Source organism: Mustelus asterias, chromosome 10 (assembly GCF_964213995.1).
Source record: "Mustelus asterias chromosome 10, sMusAst1.hap1.1, whole genome shotgun sequence".
Taxonomy (NCBI): domain Eukaryota; kingdom Metazoa; phylum Chordata; class Chondrichthyes; order Carcharhiniformes; family Triakidae; genus Mustelus; species Mustelus asterias.
Genome location: NC_135810.1, coordinates 34,113,542 through 34,136,290, shown reverse-complemented (window position 1 = coordinate 34,136,290; position 22,749 = coordinate 34,113,542). Strand labels below are relative to the sequence as shown.

Here is a 22,749-nt window from a genome sequence, read left to right as displayed (position 1 = left end):
TCTAACAATGGAACTAATAGAACGTAAACACACTATCCCAGACTGGCGAGGTCCCGCCCGAGCAGGGGGTCTTATACCTCTCCCAGGAGGCGGAGCCCGACTGGGATGTGCCACAACAGTAACAACCACAGGTGCATCAATCCCACCCTAGCCCAACAACAACATTAGAACAACCCCACAGTGGGAACACCCTAGCCCAACAACAACATTAGAACAATCCCACAGTGGGAACCAACGATGGTTCACCACACAAGCCCCATTTCTTCCTTTATACCCTGTCCTCATCTGTTTGGGGGCCTCCCATCTACTCCTACAAGTGACTTCCTACATTTACTGTTTCATATCTTTACGCAAACTGATTCTATGTCTTGATATTTAGAACTAAGGTCATCTCCCTCTAGTACAAATTGCTTTTGTATTACAAAAGTACAACATTCAGTTACAGATCCTTTTTACAATTCTTGCAACCTTTAGCCTTATCAGCTGGCGTACTCTTATGGGTACACTTTGTCCCTTCCTGTCACGCTTTGATGATCATTTTCCTTGTTGCTACCGTGTTCTCTTGCCTTGTTCTCTCTCCTTAATTTATAACATCTTCCCTCACTTGATCTTTCATCCCTACTATTTAGTTCAAAGCCCCCTAGTTATTGACCTGTCAGAACACTGGCCCCAGTGTGGTTCAGATGAAGACCATCCCAACAATACAGCTCCCACTTTCTTCAGTACTGGTGCCGGTGTCCCCAAATCAAATTCCATTTCTCCCACACCAACCTTTGAGCAATGCATTTACTTCTCCAATCTGATTTACCCTATGCTAATAGGGTAAATAATCAGGTAATAATCCAGAGATTATTATCTTCCAGGTTCTGCTTTTAACTTAGCCCCTAGATGCCCATACTCTCTAAGCAGATCTCTTTCCTAGTCCTATGTTGTTAGTACCTACGTGGACCAACTGGATCCTCCCCCTCCTACTGCAAGTTCATCTCCAGCCCCGAGCGAATATCCAGAATCCTGGCACCAGGCAGTAACACCACCTTCTGGACTCTCGTTCTTGGCTGCCGAGAACTATGTTAATCCCCCCATTACTATTACATTCCTATTAAATCGTCCACTTGACTGGCCTTCTACACCATATTGCCATAGTCAGTTCACTTATCCAATGTACTACTAAAGGGCATCACAGGATTAAAGGATTTGATTGGATGGGTGGAGAGAATTTATTTGCTCTAATGGGGACGGCCAGGACAGAGGGGCATAACTTTAAAATTAATTTGAGGAAGGCCATTCAGGGATAATGTCAGAGAGCACATTTTAATACAAGAAGCTGTGGGTCACTTTGAAATGTCAAAACTGAGGTTGATAGACTTTCGTTAGTCAGAGATATTAATAGTTATGGAACCAAGTGGGTAAATAGAGTAAAGATAAAGATCAAGTCATGATCCAGTTGAATCGCAGAACAGGCTTGCAGGGCTGGATGGCTAACTCCTGCTCCAATGAGCTTGAAGTACTTATCCAATTACTTTCAGAAGTTACTGTTGATTCTGCTTCCACCATAAGGGAAAAAAAGTAAATTGTTTTGACCTTTTGCACTGCAGTGCAAAAGGTCAAAACAATTTACTTTTTTCCCCCTTATGTTGCTTCTCATCCATTTGGCGATCACCTTAAGTCTACACCATCTGGTTACCAACTCTTGCATCACTGGAAGCAGCTCTTTATTTACTCTGCCAAAACCCTGAATGATTTTTAGCACCTCTGTCAAATCTCCCACTAACCTTGTCTGCTCCACAGAGAATAACCCCAGTCTCCATATAACTGAAGTCTTTCATCTCTGTTATCATTCTAGTAACGTGCATTCTCTCCAGGACATTGATATCCATTCTAAAGTGTGGTGCCCAAAATTAGATACAATTAGTACTGATATTAGCTTAAAAGTGACAGGGACAGGAGAGGAGGGGTAGTTGGGGTCAGGGTGGGGTTGGAATTGTGTGGGTATATTCTGGAAGCCAACTCAATGGATACAGAATCAGTGATAGCAACTCATTTGGAACAACTAATTTTGACTTCTAGATTTTGTATTTCCAAGTCTCTGTCATGCAATCTCAGCTCTAGTTAAAGGGACAATGCACAGTTGGAATTTGGAGATATTTATGATGGGTGGTGCACATTGAGCAAAGGCTATCCAGATTCAATGATGAATCACTGGAATTACTGCTAAGCATAGTCAGGAGTCAGCCTTTTCCCCAGTGATAGAAAGAAACCTGAGGTTCTCATGAAGGCATGAATGGAGGTGGCTGAGGAGGCGAACAGCAGGAGCTTTACTCCCAGGAAGCAATGTAATACTGGGGCAGATTTGCAATGAAACATGCTATGCCCTGGCAGAGGACCTCCAAATTTATGAATGAGTTTCTCACAGCCAATCAGAGACAGAACTACTCTGAAATCCCTTCCAGAATGTACATGTTAATCACTGTGCTGAGCCAATCATAGAGGAAGGGGCAGCTCTTTCCTGACACAATCACCAGTCAGATCCACATTACCCATGTGGCTTGTGGCGCTGTACACCTATGCAGTGAGGAGCAGCAGTGTGCAGTCAGCAGGGGAGACCTGTAAATCGCAGCAGGAACCTGGATCACAGTCATTTAACTATCACTACCCCATCCCGCCTCATTCACCCATCCTCCCTTTACCCCACATTCCCCTCTCCTTCACCCATTCTCCCTTTGCCCCCCAATTCCTCCCTCCTTCATCCCTGATTACCTTCCTCCTTCACTGCTCAATTCCTTCCCCTGTTCACATCCCCATACCCTCCCTATTTCACCCCCCCATACCCTCCCTCACCCACAATCCTCCCTCCTTCACCTCCATGCCCTCATCCTCTCCCTTAATCCATGATCTTCCCTCCTTCATCTCCGTACTCCACCCGCTTCAACAATCATCCACCGTTTTTCATCACCATCCCTCTCCTTTGCCCCCAATTTAACCATCTTCATCCCAATTGCCCTGTGCTTCACCCACCATCCCCCTGCTTTACCCCATCCCCCATCTTTGAGCCATTTACCCAGTTGGAAAATGTCGATTGCCATCTGTGTGTGTGGGAGACCCATTTGCATCCAAGAAATGGGCCCACTCCTTCACTCCTGATCATGGCCTTCTCCCAGGGAGGTACCACCTGGCATTCTGATGCAGTTCCAGTTCACTACTGGGAGTGTTCAAGGGGAAAGGGCATCACTGTAGGATATGGTGTACAGGAATGTGCCAAAAGCTCACTGAAATAGAAAAAGAGAGAGAGGGACTAGGCTTCCCAACCTAATAAATATTTTATAATGATCAAGACTTGGGTCATTCAAAAACAAATTCTTCAGAAATAGAAGTTTCTTTCGACCCCAGAAGTTTTGTAAGCCATTTCATTTATCCTATTTGAAGCATGACCACAATACCACATGTTGTCTACATGGACTTTAGCAAGGCCTTTGACAAGGTACCGCATGGTAGGTTGTTGCATAAGGTTAAATCTCATGGGATCCAGGGTGAGGTATCTAAATAGATACAAAATTGGCTTGTAGAGAATTGTTTTTCAAACTGGAGGCCTGTGACCAGCGGTCTGCCTCAGGGATCAGTGCTGGGTCCACTGTTATTTGTAATTTATATTAATGATTTGGATGAGAATATAGGAGGCATGGTTAGTTTGCAGATGACACTAAGATTGGTGGCATAGTGGACAGTGAAGAAAGTTATCTCCAATTGCAACGGGATCTTGATCAATTGGGCCAGTGGGCTGACGAATGGCAGATGGAGTTTAATTTAGACAAATGCGAGGTGATGCATTTTGGTAGATTGAACCAGGGCAGGACTTATTCAGTTGATGGTAAGGCGGTGGGGAGAGTTACAGAACAAAGAGACCAAGGGGTACATGTTCATAGCTCCTTGAAAGTGGAGTCACAGGTGGGCAGAGTGGTGAAGAAAGCATTCGGCATGCTTGGTTTCATTGGTCAGAACATTGAATACAGGAGTTGGAATGTCTTGTTGAAGTTGTACAAGATATTGGTAAGGCCACACTTGGAATACTGTGTGCAATTCTGGTCACCCTATTATAGAAAGGATATTATTAAACTAGAAAGAGTGCAGAAAAGATTTACTTGGATGCTACCGGGACTTGATGGATTGAGTTATAAGGAAAGGCTGGATAGACTGGGACTTTTTTCTCTGGAGCGTAGGAGGCTGAGGGGTGATCTTATAGAGGTCCATAAAATAATGAGGGACACAGATCAGCTAGATAGCCAGTATTCTTTCCCAAAGGTAGGGGAGTCTAAAACTAGAGGGCACAGGTTTAAGGTGAGAGGGGAGAGATACAAAAGTGTCTAGAGGGGCAATTTTTTCACACAGAGGGTGGTGAGTGTCTGGAACAAGCTGCCAGAGGTAGTAGTAGAGGCAGGTACAGTTTTGTGTTTTAAAAAGCATTTAGATAGTTACATGGGTACGATGGGTATAGAGGGATATGGACCAAATGTGGGCAATTGGGATTAGCTTAGGGGTTTTAAAATAAAGGGTGGCATGGACAAGTTGGACCGAAGGGCCTGTTTCCATGCTGTAAACCTCTATGACCTAAAATTATGAAACAATGATAATTGGTCAGAAGTTAGGGTATGTTACCTTATTCAATAGATAATATGACAGGAAAAAGATAGTTGAGGGTGCAGGCACAAATTTCTTCCTTACTTAACAGGTTGGTAGTGGATTTAATCAGTAGCAGCATTCCTAAGATGATATCCGATTTCCATGTGCGGACTGTAGAGTTTCATTGCACAGAAGGAAGCTACTCAGAAAGAACTATCCACGTTATCTTATTCCCCATACTTCTCTATTTTCTATTCTTGCCACTGTTTCTAGTGGAACATTCCATGTCCTAACAATCCTTGAGAGGGAAGCAGGGTGGTTAGCACTGCTGCCTCACAATGCCAGGGACCCCAGTTCAATTCCAGCCTTGGTTGACTGTGGAGTTTGCACATTCTCCGTGTCTGCGTGCGTTTCCTCTGGGTGCTCCGGTTGCCTCCCACAGTCCAGAGGTGTGCAGGTTAGGTGGATTGGCTATGCTAAATTGCCCCGTAGCTCCCAAGATGTGTAGGCTATGGGGATTAGCGGGGTAAACACATGGTGTTACAGGGGTAGGACCTGGGTCAGATGCTCTATTGGAGAGTCCGTGTAGATTCGATGGACCAAATGGCCTCCTTCTGCACTGTAGGGATTCTATGATTCATATCAATAGTCATTGTATCATTATATTTCATTTGGTTCAGTAAAGTATTGTTGCAGACAATTGGTTACCCGTTGTTAAGAATTGATTCTATTTTCAGGTATAAAGGTTTCAAAATGGAGACACGGGCGTGTTGGCTGATGGAAATAAGTTATAAGAAAGAAAAATAAAGATAATTACATATATAGCCCAACTGTAAATTCATCTCTCATGTAATTATCAAACCAAAATTGCTGAATGAAACACGCTCGGCGGTATAAAGAATGTAATGTTCCTCAAAAAACGTATTAAACTGCTGGAACCCCATGGAATAAAATCAGAATGTTAATACTACTGTCCACGTTTGAATTTGGAGCCACGGTGGAAAGCAGAAGTAGGTTTTTGGTTTGATGTTAATTCCGGCTATTTTTTTTGCTGATGAACGAACACAGACGGCCGGTGTTTTCAAACACCGGATCAAAGGTTGTGATGAAAAGCTTGAAACGTTAAGTTGCCACAAAAACTGCCGGAGCCCCAGCCGCCGAGTGTCTGCAACATCGTCCCCCCCCTGGTGTTGGAGGAGGGGGAAACTGGGCTGGCTTTCTTTCGGAATTGATTGGTTGACAGAGTTAGCACTAAGCCTGCCGCCGCCGGCACACACAGACAGAGAGAGCGCGCGGCTGAGCGGTGGGCGCGAGCTCCAGAGGGCCAGCATTGGGCGCTGGAACGTTGTGTGATCTCCGAGCTGGAGAGCGTGCCCCCGCCAGGCTACAGGGAACTCCAGCTGCCGGCTCACTCACTGCTCCATACAAGCCGCTATACAAACTAACATGGAGCCTGTCCACAGAAAGGATAAACTAAACCCACTGGCGACCGCTGGGATGTTTTCCAGTGTGTTTTTCTGGTAAGTTCTGTCAACAGGATTGTTTTGTTCGCTGACCCCCCCCTCCCTCCCTCCAAGTAATTCAAGGTGAACCATTTATTTCAAACAAAACAGAAAATGATACCAAATCGCTCTGACAGCAGCTGTGGGGAGAGAATAGAGCCAAGGTTTCGCCTCGAGGTGACCCCTCAATGTCGGCCTCTCAGAATTTTCTCATTAACTGAGGATTGAACTTGCAAGTTGTCTAGAGGCTCGGTTGGCTGTAATGTTGTGTGCAACCGTTCTCTGATCCCGATAACTCGTCTTGGTTTTTCGGTGACAGGCCCCAGATCATTCCTGTTGTACACTGGCAAAGTGTTAACTAGTATACGCTGCCCCAGCAGCTGTCTATTAGGTGCTTTGTATTTTTTATTAGGTGCTTTGTTGTGTAGCTTCAACCTGTTAGTAATGTCGCAGATTGTAACTGAACACCGTCCTTTCCAATGGTGAAGGAGAGTGGCTTTCTCAGGACACCCTTCAGATGGCTCCTACAACACACGTGTGCAGAAACGAACATTATTATATCTTTATATTCATTTTTTTCCTCGTCCATTACGTTATAGCGATGAATAGGAACCGAATGAATAGATGTCGGTTTCTTTTTGTGATCGTGGACATGAAATGGGTGAACAGCTTTTGAAATTCATAATTTTTTGCAGCAAGTTCTAAAAAGTCGGTGAAACATAAACTGCAAAGCAAAATGTTATTTCCAGGACGATTGGCCAGACTGTCATCCGTAGAGAGGATTAACGGATAATTTATTAAAGCATTTCGAGGACTTTAATCGAGTAAATGAGTTTTTCCAGTACCAAAAGGTTGCAAAATAGATGTTACAGATTTAAAATAATTTGGCAAAAGAACCAGAAGGGAATTGAGCTTTTATTCCTAACATGATCTGGCATTGACTAAAAAGGTGTGGAAGCAGATTCTGCAACAACAATGGATACGCACTTCAAGGAAAAGGTTTATAGGCCTGTGGGGAAGAATTGGTTAGCTCTTTCAAAGAGCAGACCTGAGAGACTAAGTGTGCTGGCTGATTCTTTTTTTATTCATTCAAGCGATGTGGGCTTTGCTGGCTGGGCCAACATTTATTGCCCATCCCAAATTCCCCTTGAGAAATTGGTAGTGAGCTGCCTTCTTGTGGTGGAGGCACTCTCAAGGGTAGAGAATGCTTCTATAATTCACTCTTCAAAATTGTAAATCAAACCCTTAGAACCATAGAAAATTACAGCTCAGAAACAGGCCTTTTGGCCCTTCTTGTCTGTGCCGAACCATTTTATGCCTAGTCCTACTGACCTGCACTTGGACCATATCCCTCCACACCCCTCTCATCCATGAACCCGTCCAAGTTTTTCTTAAATGTTAAAAGTGACCCCGCATTTACCACTTTATCCCTTGGGGGGATAAACAAAAAAGACTAATCCTGTACATTTCTGCACATTTAGCCTGTAAATAGCACAGAGTCCACTTCTGTACTGTTTCTGCAGAGTGCTAAACTCAGGGAATTTGGCTATTGAGGGTTAGTTCCTTGTTAAAATTGTTATTTTTGCCTTTAGCATCTAGCTTAACTTTAACCTTAATTTATGGTGTTTTTCAAGGCACTAGTTAGTGCTAATTAGGGAATGATGAAAATACTTAGCCATGGCAGCATCTGAGAAGAGAGAAAAACTGAGTTAATAGATGGGATTTTACGGCTTTGTTTGGGCGAGACTGGAAATTCCTGTCCGAAGTCAACGGAGATTTCGTTGTCAGACCCTCACCTGCACCAATTCCTTGACAAGTGAGGTGGTAGAGTTCCAGCCAATGTTTTTGGTTCATGACCTTTCATTTCATTTAACTCATTCTTCTTATACTTTTAACTCAATTTCTCTCTCCGCAGATGCTGCTAGACCTGCTAAGTATTTATAGAGTATTTCTATTTCTGATTTACAGCATCTGCTGATTCTGCTCTTTTGTTAGTCAACCAACTGCTTGTTAGTGGCCATTACACAATTCGTTAAGACTGTTTAATTGTGATTTGCTTTATTATTGTCACATGTATTGGGGATAGAGTGAAAAATATTGTTTCTTGCGCGCTATACAGACAAAACATACCGTTCATTGAGTACATAGGGGAGAAGGAAAGGATAGGATGCAGAATAGGATGTTGCAGTTACAGATAGGATGAAGAGAAAGATCAGCTAAATATATGATAGGTCCATTCAAAAGTCTGATGGCAGCAGGGAAGAAGCTGTCCTTGAGTCGGTTCGTAAGTGTTCTCAGACTTTTGTATCCCTTTTCCCAATGGAAGATGGTGAAAAAGAGTATGTCCGGCGAGCGTGGACTCCTTGACTATGCTGGCTGCTTTTCCGAGGCAGCGGGAAGTGTAGACGGAGTGCTGCAACACTAAGTGGAGCATTTCCTGCACATGCGCAGTTGTACGCAAGCATCTTGGAAGGCAAATGAAGGATATTGTGTAACAGGAAGGGAAGTCTTGTTTCAATTATTACATTGGTGGGTCTTGGTGTGACTGCATCTAGAGTACAAAGAACACAATACAGCACAGGAACAGGCCCTTCGGCCCTCCAAGCCTGAGCCGCTCCCTGGTCCAAACTAGACCATTCTTTTGTATCCCTCCATTCCCACTCCGTTCATGTGGCTATCTAGATAAGTCTTAAACGTTCCCAGTGTGTTCGCCTCCACCATCTTGCCTGGCAGCGCATTCCAGGCCCCCACCACCCTCTGTGTAAAATATGTCCTTCTGATATCTGTGTTAAACCAACCCCCCCCCCCCCCCCCCCCCCCCCACCTTGAACCTATGACCCCTTGTGAACGTCACCACCGACCTGGGGAAAAGCTTCCCACCGTTCACCCTATCTATGCCTTTCATAATTTTATACACCTCTATTAAGTCTCCCCTCATCCTCCCTCTTTCCAGTGAGAACAACCCCAGTTTACCCAATCTCTCCTCATAACTAAGCCCCTCCATACCAGGCAACATCCTGGTAAACCTCCTCTGTACTCTCTCCAAAGCCTCCACGTCCTTCTGGTAGTGTGGCGACCAGAACTGGACGCAGTATTCCAAATGCAGCTGAACCAAGTACTCTGTACAGTCCTGATCTTACCTAAGAAAGGATATATTTACCTTTTTTAAAGGAAGTGCACAAAAAGGTTGACTGCTGGGATAAGAGTACTGTGCTGTAAGGAGAGATTAAATAGAATGAGCCAATGTTCACTCAGAGTCTAGAAGAATAACAGGTGATCTCATTGAAAAATCTGAGGCTTGAGATGGTCAATGCTGCTTCCCTTGGTTGGAGACTCTTGAATTAGGGGACATAGTCACAGGATAAGGGCTTTGTTATTTTGGACTTGGCTGAGAAGAAATCACTGTGCAAAGGATTGTGGAGCTTCTGGAATTTTCAACTTTGGATATACGTATATATAGTTTCTGTGGGACTGAAGGAACAAAGGATGTGTGAGTAGTGTAAAAAAATGGAGTTGATGTAGAAGGTCAGCTGTGACATTGAATGGTGAACCAGGAGCGAGAAACACTATGGACTATTGCTGATATTTCTTGTGTTTTGTTAAAATAGTTGAAGGAAACCTGCTCCAGAATTCATTCATTTCTTTTAATCAGGAAAATCATTTGTGAATTCTTAGTAGTGTGACTGTTATGGGAGACCAAACTATTTGTTTGGGAAGGCGTCTTGTATTGATACAGTACTTGTTGAAAACAATTACACACATCCATGAAAAGGTTGTGCTACCTGGGATTTTGCAGTTCTTTATTTTCCAGGAAAGTTCCTGGAGTTGAAAGTATAGCTTGAAAGCATCTTTCATTTTTGGTCTTGAGAAACATTTGTTGGGACGGATAACAAATGCCTCTATCTGCCAAAAGAAAATGATTTACTTTGAATGACTGAGTAGGAAGAGAAAAGTTTAAGCAGGCAGTACTTAGCTGTTGACAGGTCATAGATGCTTTGTCCACCTATCTGGCAAATTCACCAGGATCTTAGAAAAAAAAAGACAATCTTAAGTCATTTCATCTATAATTTAACTGTAGCATTTGCTTGAACAAGGATCTTCAAGTTTGCAGTTCTGATTTGTCCTGAAAGTGGGCGAATTGCTTGCATTTAGCACAAAAGAGGCTGCCTTGTTAACATGTGAAAAGGCCAACAATTTTTTTTATTCATTCGTGGGACGTGGGCATCGCTGGCTGGCCAGCATTTATTATCTATCCCTAGTTGTCCTTGGAGAGCAGTTGGGAATCAACCACTTTGCTGTGGCTCTGGAGTCACATGTAGGTTAGACCAGGTAAGGACGGCAGATTTCCTTCCCTAAAGGACATTAGTGAACCAGATGGGTTTTTCCAACAATCGACAATGGTTTCATGATCATCAGTAGATTCTTAATTCCAGATATTTTTTGTTAAATTCAAATTCCACCACCTGCTGGCAGGATTCGAACCTGGGTCACAAGAACATTAGCCGAGTTTCTGGATTAATAGTCGAGCAATAATACCATCGCCTCCCAATACAATTGATGAGTATATTATTATAACAAATGTAATAGATTGACATTAATTAGTATTTAGGATATCCCATTTTGTAATCAGAGTGGTTACAACATGAAAGAAGTTCATGTGATCCATTGTGGCTGTGCTGGCTCTCTGAATGAGCCAGTTCCTACTTTGCATATTGCCATTCTCTTCAGAGCTCTGCACATTCTTCCCTTTTCAGTTAATGATTCAATTCCCTCTTGAATGCCTTGATTAAATCTACCACTCGCTATGTGAAAAGGTTTTTCTTAATTTTGCCTTTGTTTCTTTTGCCATTTCCTTAAACCTGTGCCTCTTGGTTCTCAATCCTTTTACCAAATGGGAAGTTTCTCCCTGTCTACTCTGCCTCATGATTTTGAATTCCTCTATCAATTCTCCGCTCAACCTTCTCTTCTCCAAAGGCAACAGTCTCAACTTTTCTAATATATCTATGTAACTGAAGTTCCTCACCCCTCAGAACAATTCTCGTAAATCTTTACTGCATTTTCTCTCATGCCTTCACATGCCTTCAAGTTTAGGTGAGATAACCATTCCATTCTTAAACGTCAGGAAATATAGACCCTGGCCAAATTCACTTAGCTTCTCATCATATCACGATTCTCTCAACCCAGGAGCCAGTGCAGTGTACCTTTGCTATACTTCTTCCAATGCAAGTTATTCTTTCTTGGCTATGGAGACCTAAACTGCATACCTTACTCCAACTGTGGGCTCACCAACGCCCTGTACAATTTTGGCATGACTTCCTTATTCTTGTACTCCAGTGCCCTGGTAATAAAGGTCAAAATGTAATTTGCCGAATTGTTTGTTGTTCCTGCATACTATCTTTGTGTTCCATATATGAGTAAACCCAAGTGTCTGAATGTTTTAGAACATTTAGAAATTTCTTGCTTAAAAAAATCATTCTGCTTTTCTGTTCTTACCACTGAAGTGAATACCCTTACCCTTCCCCATATTATACTCCATCTGTCGCCTTGTTGCTCAGTTATTTAATCTGTCTGTATCTTTGTACAAAATCTGTGTTCTCCTCACAGCTTACATTCCCATCCAGCTTGTAATGTCAATAAACATGGTTATATTACTCTGTCACAACCTCCCGTCTTGAAAATACTGTTTATTCCAACTCTTCACTTCATGTCCATTAACCAGTCTTCATCTGTCTAATACCTCCAACATATTTTGTGTTCTAACCTTTTCCATGGCACCTTGTCAAATGCCTTTGGAAATCCAAGTAAACTACATCCACTGGCTCCCCTTTATCAACCCTACGAGCTACATCCTCAAAAAGCTGTTCTAAATTTGACAATTTTTTTTCTTTTTTTGACTTTTATTTGATCAGACTGATTTTCTAAGTGCATTGCTGAGACTTCCTGAATAGTACATACCAGCATTTTTCCGCTAACTGATTTCAGGCTATTGGCCTGCAGTTCCCTGTTTTCTCTTTCCACCCCGTTCTTGAATAGCAAATTTACATTTTTTAACTTCCAATCTGCTGGAACCATTATTGAATCTAGGGAATTTAGGATACTATAATTTGTGCATTTGTCAGCGCTTTTAGATCTCCAGGTTATAGGCCATCAGATTGGTCAGATTTTAGACCTTTAAGCTTCCCCAATACTTTCCTGTTTATATTAAATGCTTTTTCATTCTTATTAACCTCTTATTTACCCTCTATTTCTGGTATGTAAATTTTGTCTTGTACTCTGAAAATGTGTTTAATGTCTCTGCCATTTCCTCATTCACTGTGATAATTTCTGCTATCTCTTGCCTATGTTTACTGCAGCTACTTTAAAAAATATATTTGCAGAGATATATATTGTTTTTATTTTCCTGTCTAGTCTACTCATATTATTTTCCTTTTGCTGCTATCAAAAACTGACTCATAGTACTATTCTTCTCAATATTACATGTCCCCTTTTTTAACTTCCCTCCTAAGTCATCTTGCTTGCGGAGCTTTTTTGTCGATGTATTTTTGATGCCCATTTTGAATTATTTTCTTTAAATCTCCCACTGTTATTTACTGCCAAAGTTTTTAATCGGTTTACCCATCTTCCCCTCCCATACTTGTTTTTGTTTTAAAATTCTTGTTCTGACTGGAGAATGTCACTTTCAAATTCTGTTGTATTATTATGATTACAATTGTTTTACTCTAAGGCTGCTAATAGAACCTGTCTCATTGCACCAAAACAAGATCTAAAGTAACTTCACCTGTAGTTGGTTCCAATGATGCATTCTTCTGGAAACTTTCATGAAAACATTCTGCAAATTTACCATCTGCACTTTCATTGCTGATTTGATTGGTCCACGTGAAGATTAAAGGCTCCACAATTAATTAATTGCCTTTATTAAGAGCTCTGTCTGTGTAATAGTGGATAGATCTATATTTTGCAAATGCTTCATGCATTCAGATAAACTGCCTTGATTTTTTTTTGCTACATTCTATTTCATGGACCTTATTTCACAATATGCTATTATTGCTAAACCTCTAACCCTTGTCTTGACTCAAGCTGCGAGGGGTTGGTACAGTGTATTGTAACTGGATTAGAGTCCAGAGCCCCAGGGCAAGATTTGATCACCTAGGTTCAAATTTGAATTCAGTAAAAATATGGAATTAAAAGTCGAATGATGACTGACAAACCATTATTGATTGTTGGAAAAACCCATCTGGTGGCACTGTGACATAGTGGTTAGCACTGCTACCTCACAGTGCCAGGGACCTGGGTTCGATATCCGGCTTGGGTCGCTGTCTGCGGAGTCTGCACGTTCTCCCCGTGTCTGCGTGGGTTTCATCCAGGTACTCCGGTTTCCTCCCACAGTCCAAAAGACGTGCTGGTTAGGTACATTGACCTTGTTAAATCCTCCCTCAGTGTACCCAAACAGGTACCAGAGTGCGGCGACCAGGGGATTTTCATAGTAACTTCATTGCAGTGTTAATGCAAGCCTACTTGTGACATTGATCAATAAAAAAAAAACCTACCTGGATGAGACTGATAGCTTTAGGAGCGACGTGGTGGCACAGTGGTTAGCACTGCTGCCTCACAGCGCCAGGGACCTGGGTTCAATTCCGGCCTTGGGTCACTGTCTGTGTGGAGTTTGCACATTCTCCCTGTGTGGGTTTCCTCCAGGTGCTCCGGTTTCCTCCCACAGTCCAAAGATGTGTGGGTTAGGTTGATTGGCCATGCTAAATTGACCCTAGTGTCAGGGGGATTAGCATGGTAAAATGTGGGGTTACGGGAATAGGGCGTGGGTGGGATTGTGGTCAGTGCAGACTCGATGGGCTGAATGGCTTTCTTCTGCATTGTAGGGATTCTACGATTCTATCCTTTACCTGGTCTGGTGCACATGTGACTTCAGATTCACAGCAATGTAGTTGACTCTTAAATGCCCTCTGATATGAATGGCAGTTTAGCTGGGCAAAATTGCTGGCCCAGCCAATGATGCCCAAGTCCCATGGACTAAAAAAACACTCTCATGTCTTGACCCAAATCACCACGCGGTTCTGTTATCTCAACTTTCTCTTCAGATTTCTAAATCCCTCTTCCCCTTTCCCCTGTCTTTTAGTTTAAAGCTGAATCCACAGCCCTAGTTATACAGTTTGGCAGGTTGTGCATCCCAAATAAACTGTTCCTTGTTTCCCAAGGACTCATGCCAGCGCCTCATGGATTGAAATCTCTTCTTCCCATGCCCGCACTTTGTACCATGAACTTAATTCTCTAACATTGCTTGTTATGTATTATAATTTGGATCCCAACTCCCTATCCTTTCCTTTCCCCCTATGTACTCTATGAATGTTATGTTTTATCTGTATAGCGTGCAAGAAACAATACTTTTCACTCTATCCCAATACATGTGACAAAACAAATCAAAAAGTTCTTTCAACAAAATATCATTCCTGGTTCCACCTAAGCTGACATGGGTTCCTGCGTGGACAATGAAACTGGATCATTCTCCACCCATCCAGTCCCAGTCTTTAACCCTGGCACTGTGCAGGTAGCTCAACCTTTGGAATTTTCCGTCATGGCCACAGAGACCATGCTGTCCGCTGTACCACATTCATTTTCACTCCCTCCACTTGATTGGCTTACTTCACCGTGGGTGCCATGACCTGTTTGGTCATTACCTTGCAGTCCTTGTTATCATCTATACAGTAAGTGCCTTATACCTGTTCAAGGTCAAGGAATGAGACACCTCCATCCTTACATTCTGGATCCCCGTACCTGTTTTACATGCAGTCCCAATCTCTTGTTTCTGATCACTGATCATCTGTATAAAGTTCTGCTAAACCTAAGGGGTATGACTGCCTCGTAGAAAAAGTGTATAGATAACTCTTACCCTCCCTGATGCCCCATAACGTTTGCAGCTCTGCCTCCAGCACAACTTTGAGCCAGATTTGCTCAACCTACAAACACTTATTACAGCGATAGCTGCCTGGTATCACTATGCTCTCCACAAGTTGAAGTTGCGGTACACCACCTGCCCTGCTATCTCTGTATATACTTAATTATTCATTTAGTTAGTTAATCAGTTACCAATGTATTGCAATCTCAAAGACAAAAATGAAAGCCTTTCCTCGCAGTCTGAACCAAATTGCTGTTTGCATCAGGTTTCTAGCTTTAGAACTTGGTTCACACAACGCTCTTGTTTCCCTTATCATTCTGTATTCCCTTAAAGTTGAAAGTCTTCATTCAGGAATTTCTGACTAAACAATTTTTTTGCATGTGCTAACACTGGATGGGCATTTAGTGCATATTAAAGCTTGTTATCACAAATATAAAGTCCAAAGAACTTTGATTAGAGTCATAAAGGTTTACAGCATGGAAACAGGCCCTTTGGCCCAACTTATTCATGCCGCCCTTTTTTTAAAAACCCCTAAGCTAGTCCTAATTGCCCGCATTTGGCCCATATCCCTTTATACCCTTCTTACCCATGCAACTGTCTAAACACCTTTTAAAAGACAAAATTGTACCCGCCTCTACCAGTACCTCCTGGCAGCTTGTTCCAGACACTCACCACCCTCTGTGTGAAAATGTTTCCCCTCTGGACCCTTTTGTATCTCTCCCCTCCCACTTTAAACCTATGTCCTCTCGTTTTAGACTTCCTTACCTTTGGGAAAAGATATTGACTATCTCGCTGATCTGTGCCCCTCATTATTTTATAGACCTCTATAAGGTCACCCTGCAGCCTCCTAAGCTCCAGAGAAAAAAGTCCCAGTCTATCCAGCCTCTCCTTATAACTCAAACCATCAAGCCCCGGTAGCATCCTAGTAAATCCCTTCTGCACTCCTAGTTTAATAATATCCTTTCTACAATAGGGTGATCAGAACTGTACACAGTTTTCCAAGTGTGGCCTTACCAACGTCTTGTACAACTTCAACAAGATGTCCCAACTCCTGTATTCAGTGTTCTGACCAATGAAACCAAGGATGCTGAATGCCTTCTTCACCACTCTGTCCACCTGTGACTTCACTTTCAAGGAGCTATGAACCTGTATCCCTAGATCTCTTTATCCTGTAACTCTCCCCAACACTCTACCATTAACTGAGTAAGTCCTGCCGTGGTTCAATCTACCAAAATGCATCACCTCGCATTTCTCTAAATTAAACTCCATGATTATGTCACATTCAAATTGTTTAAAGCATTGGTGGGGAAAACAAGTATTTTCCCACTTATGCATTTCACACGCCTTGGTTTTCAACCTGTCTCCTAAGGTAGATGCATGTGGTGGAGGGAAGGTTTGTCAAAAAATGGGGTTTGAAATTGTTTTTGAGCCTGATGAGAAAGAAGAACAAGGGTGGGATTTTACGGCTTGCTTGGACGAGACTGGAAATTCCCGCCCAAGGTCAACAGAAATTTCTGTTGTTGGACCCTCACCTGCTCCGATTCCGTGGCAGGTGAGGTGGTAGAGTTCTGGTCCAAGTGTTTAAAGAAGTGATTCCTGACGTGCAGTAAGTTAGGTGTTTGATCTGGCTGAATCACATCAAGTACTATTGGGTTTTGCTCTTCTCTGCCAAAATTGTTTGCATATTCTTGGATCACCTTGGAATGCAAAGATAATTGTTCAGGTCTCCCTTCTCCAACATTGCCTTTAACCAAGTTTTTAATCCTGTGTTTTAATATCTCCTTTGGTGCCTCAAGATCAAATTTTAATACAAAATGTTTGATGACTCCCATGAAGCTCCTTAGGATGATGTGTGTTGCTAAAGATGGTATATAAATGCAAATTATCTTTTAAACCCCCCCATCTTCCCCCTCAACTCTCACTTCCAACAACAAATACAAGGAGCTGATGGACTTCTTGATCACTAAGATTTAGACCATCTGGTTGCAGTCAGAAAGTGCCAATGTAAATGATTTAAAAAAATATATTTTTGGATGCATGAGCAGGAAGTGAAGATGGAAGGAGTTATTACTGAATCTTGCAGCAAAAAAGGAGACAATTTGGACTGTTAGAAACCAAGAAACTAGAAGTAAGAGTAGGCCATTCGGCCCTTCAAGTGTGCTCCGTCATTCATTTTGATCATGGCTGATCATCAGATTTCATATCCTGATCCCCCTTCCTCCCATATTCCTTGATCCCTTTAGCCCCAAGAGCTATATCTAATTTCTCCTTGAAACCAGACAACGTTTTGGTCTCAACTACTTTCTGTGGTAGTGAATTCCACACATTCACCACCCTCTGGGTGAAGAAATTCCTCCTTGCCTCAGTCCTAAAAGAGTTACCCCTTATCCGCAAGCTATGACCCCGAGTTCTGGACTTCCCCACCATTGGGAACATTCTTTCTGAATCTAACTGTCTAACTTTGTTAGAATGTTATAAGTTTCTATGAGATCCCCTCTTGCTCTTCTGGACTCCAGTGAATATAATTCTAACTGACTTGGTCTCTCCTCATATGACAGACCTGTCATCCCGGGAATCAGCCTGATAAACCTTCGCTGTACTCCCTCTATGGCACGTTGTCGCTGTGTTGTCTCTTTTGAAAGAGCTGTTCCAACTAATCGCACACCAGAATTTATGGAATTGTAGAATCATTTTGGGGATATAATGGAGGAAAAAAGAAAGTTTTCAGTGAAGGTGTGATCTGTGATTCATGCAGTGGTAGTTGGGTTGACATGGGAGAGGGCAAGGGAACCAAAATTAAGTAATAGTTTTTGTTACAGAGAAAGGTTTTTAAGAATCTGAATTGTGTATTCTAGTTCATGTGGGTAATTCGGAGGGAACTTCCAGATGTTGGTGTTTCTATGTACCTGCTGCCCTTGTTCTTCTACATGGTAGTGGTCATGGGTTTGGAAGATGTTGCCTAAAGAGCCTTGGTGAATTTCTGCAATGCATCTTGTAGATGGTACACACAGCTGCCACAGTGCATTGGTGATGGAGGGAGTGAATGTTTGTGGATGGGATGTCAAGCAAGTTGGCTGTTTTGTCCTGGATGATAGCAAGCTTCTTGTGCTGTTGGAGCTGCACTCGTCCAGGTAAATGGAGAGTATTCCATTACACTCCTGGCTCATGCCTGCAGATTGTGGACAGACTTTGGGAAGTCAGGAGGTGAGCTACTGAAATGTCAATTACAGTGGGTACTGCGGAATCTTTCTGCTCCATTTTGCGTTGCGTAGCAGTGGTATGCATTTGTCCACTGCCATGATACTGAGAAGCTAGAACAACAAAAAACAAAGAAATGTACAACATAGGAACAGGCCCTTCGGCACTTGAAGCCTGTGCCAATCATGATGCCCTAACTAAATTATAAAAAATCCTTCTGCCCTTACTCGGTCCGTATCCTTCTATTCCCTCCGCTTTCATGTACCCAACCAGATACCTCTTAAATGTTGCTAATGTGCCTGTTTCCAGCACCTCCTCTGGCAGCATGTTCCAGGCACTCACCGCTCTCTGCATGAAAAACTTTCCCCCCTTGAACCTGTGCCCCCTTGTAATTGACACTTCTGCTCTGTGAAGAAGTCTCTGACTATCCAAAGAGTTAAACTCTTTGGACTCCCTAATGACTCCTAATATTAGATTTCAGAAAATTTGTGCCACTGAAATGTATACACCAACATCATGCTGAGCAGAGCATATAAAAACTGCATTCATCGTGGACCCAAATGTATGGATTTCATTTTTGATGAGACTTTGTAGACTGTCTAAGCCTCTCATAATTTTGTAGACCTCTATCAGGTCTCCCCATAACCTCCGTTTTACCAGTGAAAACAACTCTAGTTTTTTAATCTCTCTTCATAGTCAGCACCCTTGAGACCGGGCAACATCTTGGTGAACCTTCTTTGCACTCTCTCCAAAGCTTTAACGTCCCTCTGGTAGTGTGGTGACCAGGATTGCATGCAATACTCCAAATATGATGTAACCAATGTTTTATACAACTGTAACTGGGTGGCATGGTAGCACAGTGGTTAGCACTGCTGCTTCACAGCTCCAGGGACCTGGGTTCGATTCCCAGCTTGGGTCACTGTCTGTGTGGAGTTTGCACATTCTCCTCGTGTCTGCGTGGGTTTCCTCCGGGTGCTCCGGTTTCCTCCCACAGTCCAAAGATGTGCAGGTTAGGTTGATTGGCCATGCTAAAAGAAAATTGCCCATAGTGTCCTGAGATGCGTAGGTTAGAGGGATTAGTGGGTGGATATGGGAGTAGGGCCTGGGTGGGATTGTGGTCGGTGCAGACTCGATGGGCCAAATGGTCTCTTTCTGTACTGTAGGGTTTCTATGTAACATGATTTCCCAACTCTTGTACTCAGTGCCCTGGCTGATGAAGGCAAGCATGCCATATGCTTTCTTGATGTGGAGATGCCGGCGTTGGACTGGGGTGGCACAGTAAGAAGTTTCACAATGCCAGGTTAAAGTCCAACAGGTTTATTTGGAATCACGAGCTTTCGGAGTGCTACTCCTCTATCACTCAGCACTCCGAAAGCGCATGATTCCAAATAAACCTATTGGACTTTAAGAAAGCATATTAGAAGTCTCACCAGGTTAATCACCTTGGTCAGCTGTGTTGCCACTTTTAGGGAACTGTGGACCTGCATGCCCAGATCCCTCTGTATGTTAATGTTCCTTAGAGTTCTGCCGTTTAGAGTATAATTTGCACCTAAATTAGATCCCCCAAAATGCATCACCTCGCATTTGTCCGGATTAAACTCCTCCAGCCATTTCTGTGCCCAAGTCTCTAATCTATCTATATCCTGTTGTATCCGCTGACAATCCCCGGCACTATTAGCAACTCCACCAATCTTCGTATTATCTGCAAACTTACTAATCAGACCAGCTACATTTTCCTCCAGATCATTTATATATACTACAAGCAACAGAGGTCCCAGTACTGATCCCTACGGAACACCACTAGCTACAGATCTTCATTCTGAGAAACACCTTTCCACCATTCTGTCTTCTATAACAAAGCCAGTTCTGTATCGATATAGCCAGGCCACCCCGAATCCCATGTGATTTTAGTTTTTGTACCAGTCTGTCATGGGGGCCTTGTCAAATGCCTTACTAAAGTCCACATAAACTATATACACAGCCCTTCCCTCATCAATTATCTTTGTCACCTCTTCAAAAAACTCAATCAAGTTGGTGAGACATGATCTTCCCCATACAAAACCATGCTGCTTGTCACTAGTGCATTTTCTTCCAACTGTGCATATATCCTGTCCCTCAGTATCTTCTCCAAAGAGCCTCCTCATCGTTGATGTCAAGCTCATAAGGGGACAACATTGGCTCTTCTACAGTCCACTGGAACCTCGTCTGTGGTCAAAGAAGATGTGAAGATATTTATTAAGGTCCCAGCTATTTCTTCCCTTTGCCTCCCGCCGTAACCTGGGATAGATCCCATCCTGCCCCGGGGCCTGGTCTACCTTAACGCAATTTAGGATATTCAACACTCCCTCCTTCAATGTATTGACATTCTCTAGGGCATTCATGCATCTATCCTTGACCTCAACATCCACCATGTCCTTCTCCTTGGTGAATACTGGTACAAAGTAATCATTAAGGATCTCACCCACTTTCTGTGGCTCGACGCATAACTTCCCTCCATTGTCCTTGAGTGGGCTTGCCTCTTTGCTCCTAATATACGCATAAAAAGCCCTCCTAATTCCATGTTTAAGTTTCTTCCTACTTTCACTGTACTCCTCATGGGCTTCGTCGGTTTTGAGATGCCTAGAGCTATTGTAAGCTTCCTTTTTCCTTTTGATTAAGCTTACAATTTCCCTTGTTATCCATGGTTCCCGAATCCTGCCATTTCTATCCTTCATTTTTGTGGGGACATGCCTGTCCTGCACTTCAATCAACTGGCTTTTAAAAGCCTCCCACATACCAGATGTGGATTTGCCCTCAAATAGCCGCTCCCAATTCAATTCCCCAGTTCCTGGCTATTTGGATGTAATTGGCCCTTGTCCAATTAAGCATCCTCACCCATGACTACCTGAAATCTTACAGAATTATGGTCACTAATCCCAAAATGCTCCCCTGCTGAAACATTGATCACCTGGCCTGGCGCATTCCTCAGTACCAAGTCTAGTATGGCCCCCTCCCTGGTTGAATTGTCAACATACTGTATCAAAAAAGCTAATGTCATCTGTCTTTGTTAGGAGAACACTACTTTGCATATTGTGCCCAGAATTTCTATTGTAAGGTATCTGCTGCATTAGTAAAAATAAAGTCTGGAATATAAAGATAATCTCAGTAACGGTGACTGTGAAACTACCAAGTGTTGTAAAAACCCATCAAGTTCACGAATGTCCTTTGGGGAAGGAAATTTGCCATGCTTACCTGTCCTAGTCTACATGTGATTCCAGATCCACAGCAATGTGGTTGACTCTTAACTGCCCTCTGAAATGGCCTAGCAAACCACTCGGTTCAAGCAGTTAGAGACAGGGAACAAATACTGTGAAAGAATAAATTTTTAAAAGATTTCTATGGAAGACAAAGCTTTCTGATGCCAATATGACTCGACAGTAAATGTTTACACTGCTGCTGTGTCACTGTTGTCATCAGTGGGCTTTAGCGCTTTACCATGTTGATACTAAAATTAGGAGTGTGTTAATTAGCTAGTTTTATGCAAGTTCATTCAGGAAGGCATGGTGGCACAGTCGCTAGCACTGCTGCCTCACAGCGCCAGAGACCCGGGTTTGATTCCGGCCTCGGGTGACTGTGTGGAATTTGCGCTTTCTCCATGTGTCTGTGTGGGTTTCTTCCAGGTGCTCCGGTTTCCTCCCACAGAGTGCAGATTAGGTGGATTGGCCATGCTAAATTGCCCCTTAATGTCAGGGAGATTAGCAGGGTAAATACATGGGGTTATGAGGATAGGGCCTGGGTGGGATTGTTGTCAGTGCAGCCTCGATGGGCTGAATGGCCTCCTTTTGCATTGCAGGGATTCTATGATTCAATAACGGTAAGGCAAGGCAGCAAAAGGCTCAGCAAAGTATTGTGTATTGAGTATATAGAATTGAACTCCAATCCAAATTTCTGTTTAAAATGTTGTTTTATGTATCTTTCTTGACCATGGACTAGTAATCTAAGTGTTATAATATTTGAAACAACTTTTTTAGACAGCAAGGTACTAAAATAAAGGTATCTTATTCAGTGAAAACATGTTGTTCTGAAAATCCTGTTACTCAATTTACTTGATTGCTTCAGTGACACAGTGGGGTACCTACCAGAAGTTAAATGTTTGCTATTGGAAGGAGTTAAACTTATGCTATTCCCTGGCATGGGGAAGATGATTCCTTTTCGGACTTCTTCATTTTCTTGGAGCTCTTATCTTCCTTGTTTAAAGTTGTTGGATCCACTTTAAGTGTCACATTGACCCAAACTGAACCATGGATATGCTGTACATAGTCTGTGGATGAGCATTCAGGCGTTTATGACCTTGAAAAGTCAGCTTTAATATTCCAGTAGATATTCCAAATGCCTAAATTTCTGATATTCAAACTCTGCTCTTCTGTTGAAATATATACCAACTCTTATTGCCCCATATCTCCTAACTGGTGCTACTTGTGGCAATATAGGATAAATATATAATTGGTCTGGGATCAGTTTAGCTCAGTTGTGATGACAGTTGGCTCA

General features: G+C 42.7%; 1 protein-coding gene across 2 annotated transcripts in view; it reads left to right on the top strand.

Annotated features, from left to right (window-relative positions):
- Nucleotides 1-5,885: 5,885 nt before the first annotated feature.
- Nucleotides 5,886-22,749, top strand: part of abcc4 (ATP binding cassette subfamily C member 4 (PEL blood group)) — a 370,665-nt gene continuing 353,801 nt past the window's right edge. For both annotated transcript variants that reach the window (XM_078221654.1, XM_078221653.1), the window contains exon 1: nucleotides 5,886-6,134. In XM_078221654.1, coding sequence (XP_078077780.1) covers nucleotides 6,061-6,134 — 74 coding nt within the window. In that variant the 5' untranslated portion in view covers nucleotides 5,886-6,060. The remainder of the gene's footprint in view (nucleotides 6,135-22,749) is intronic.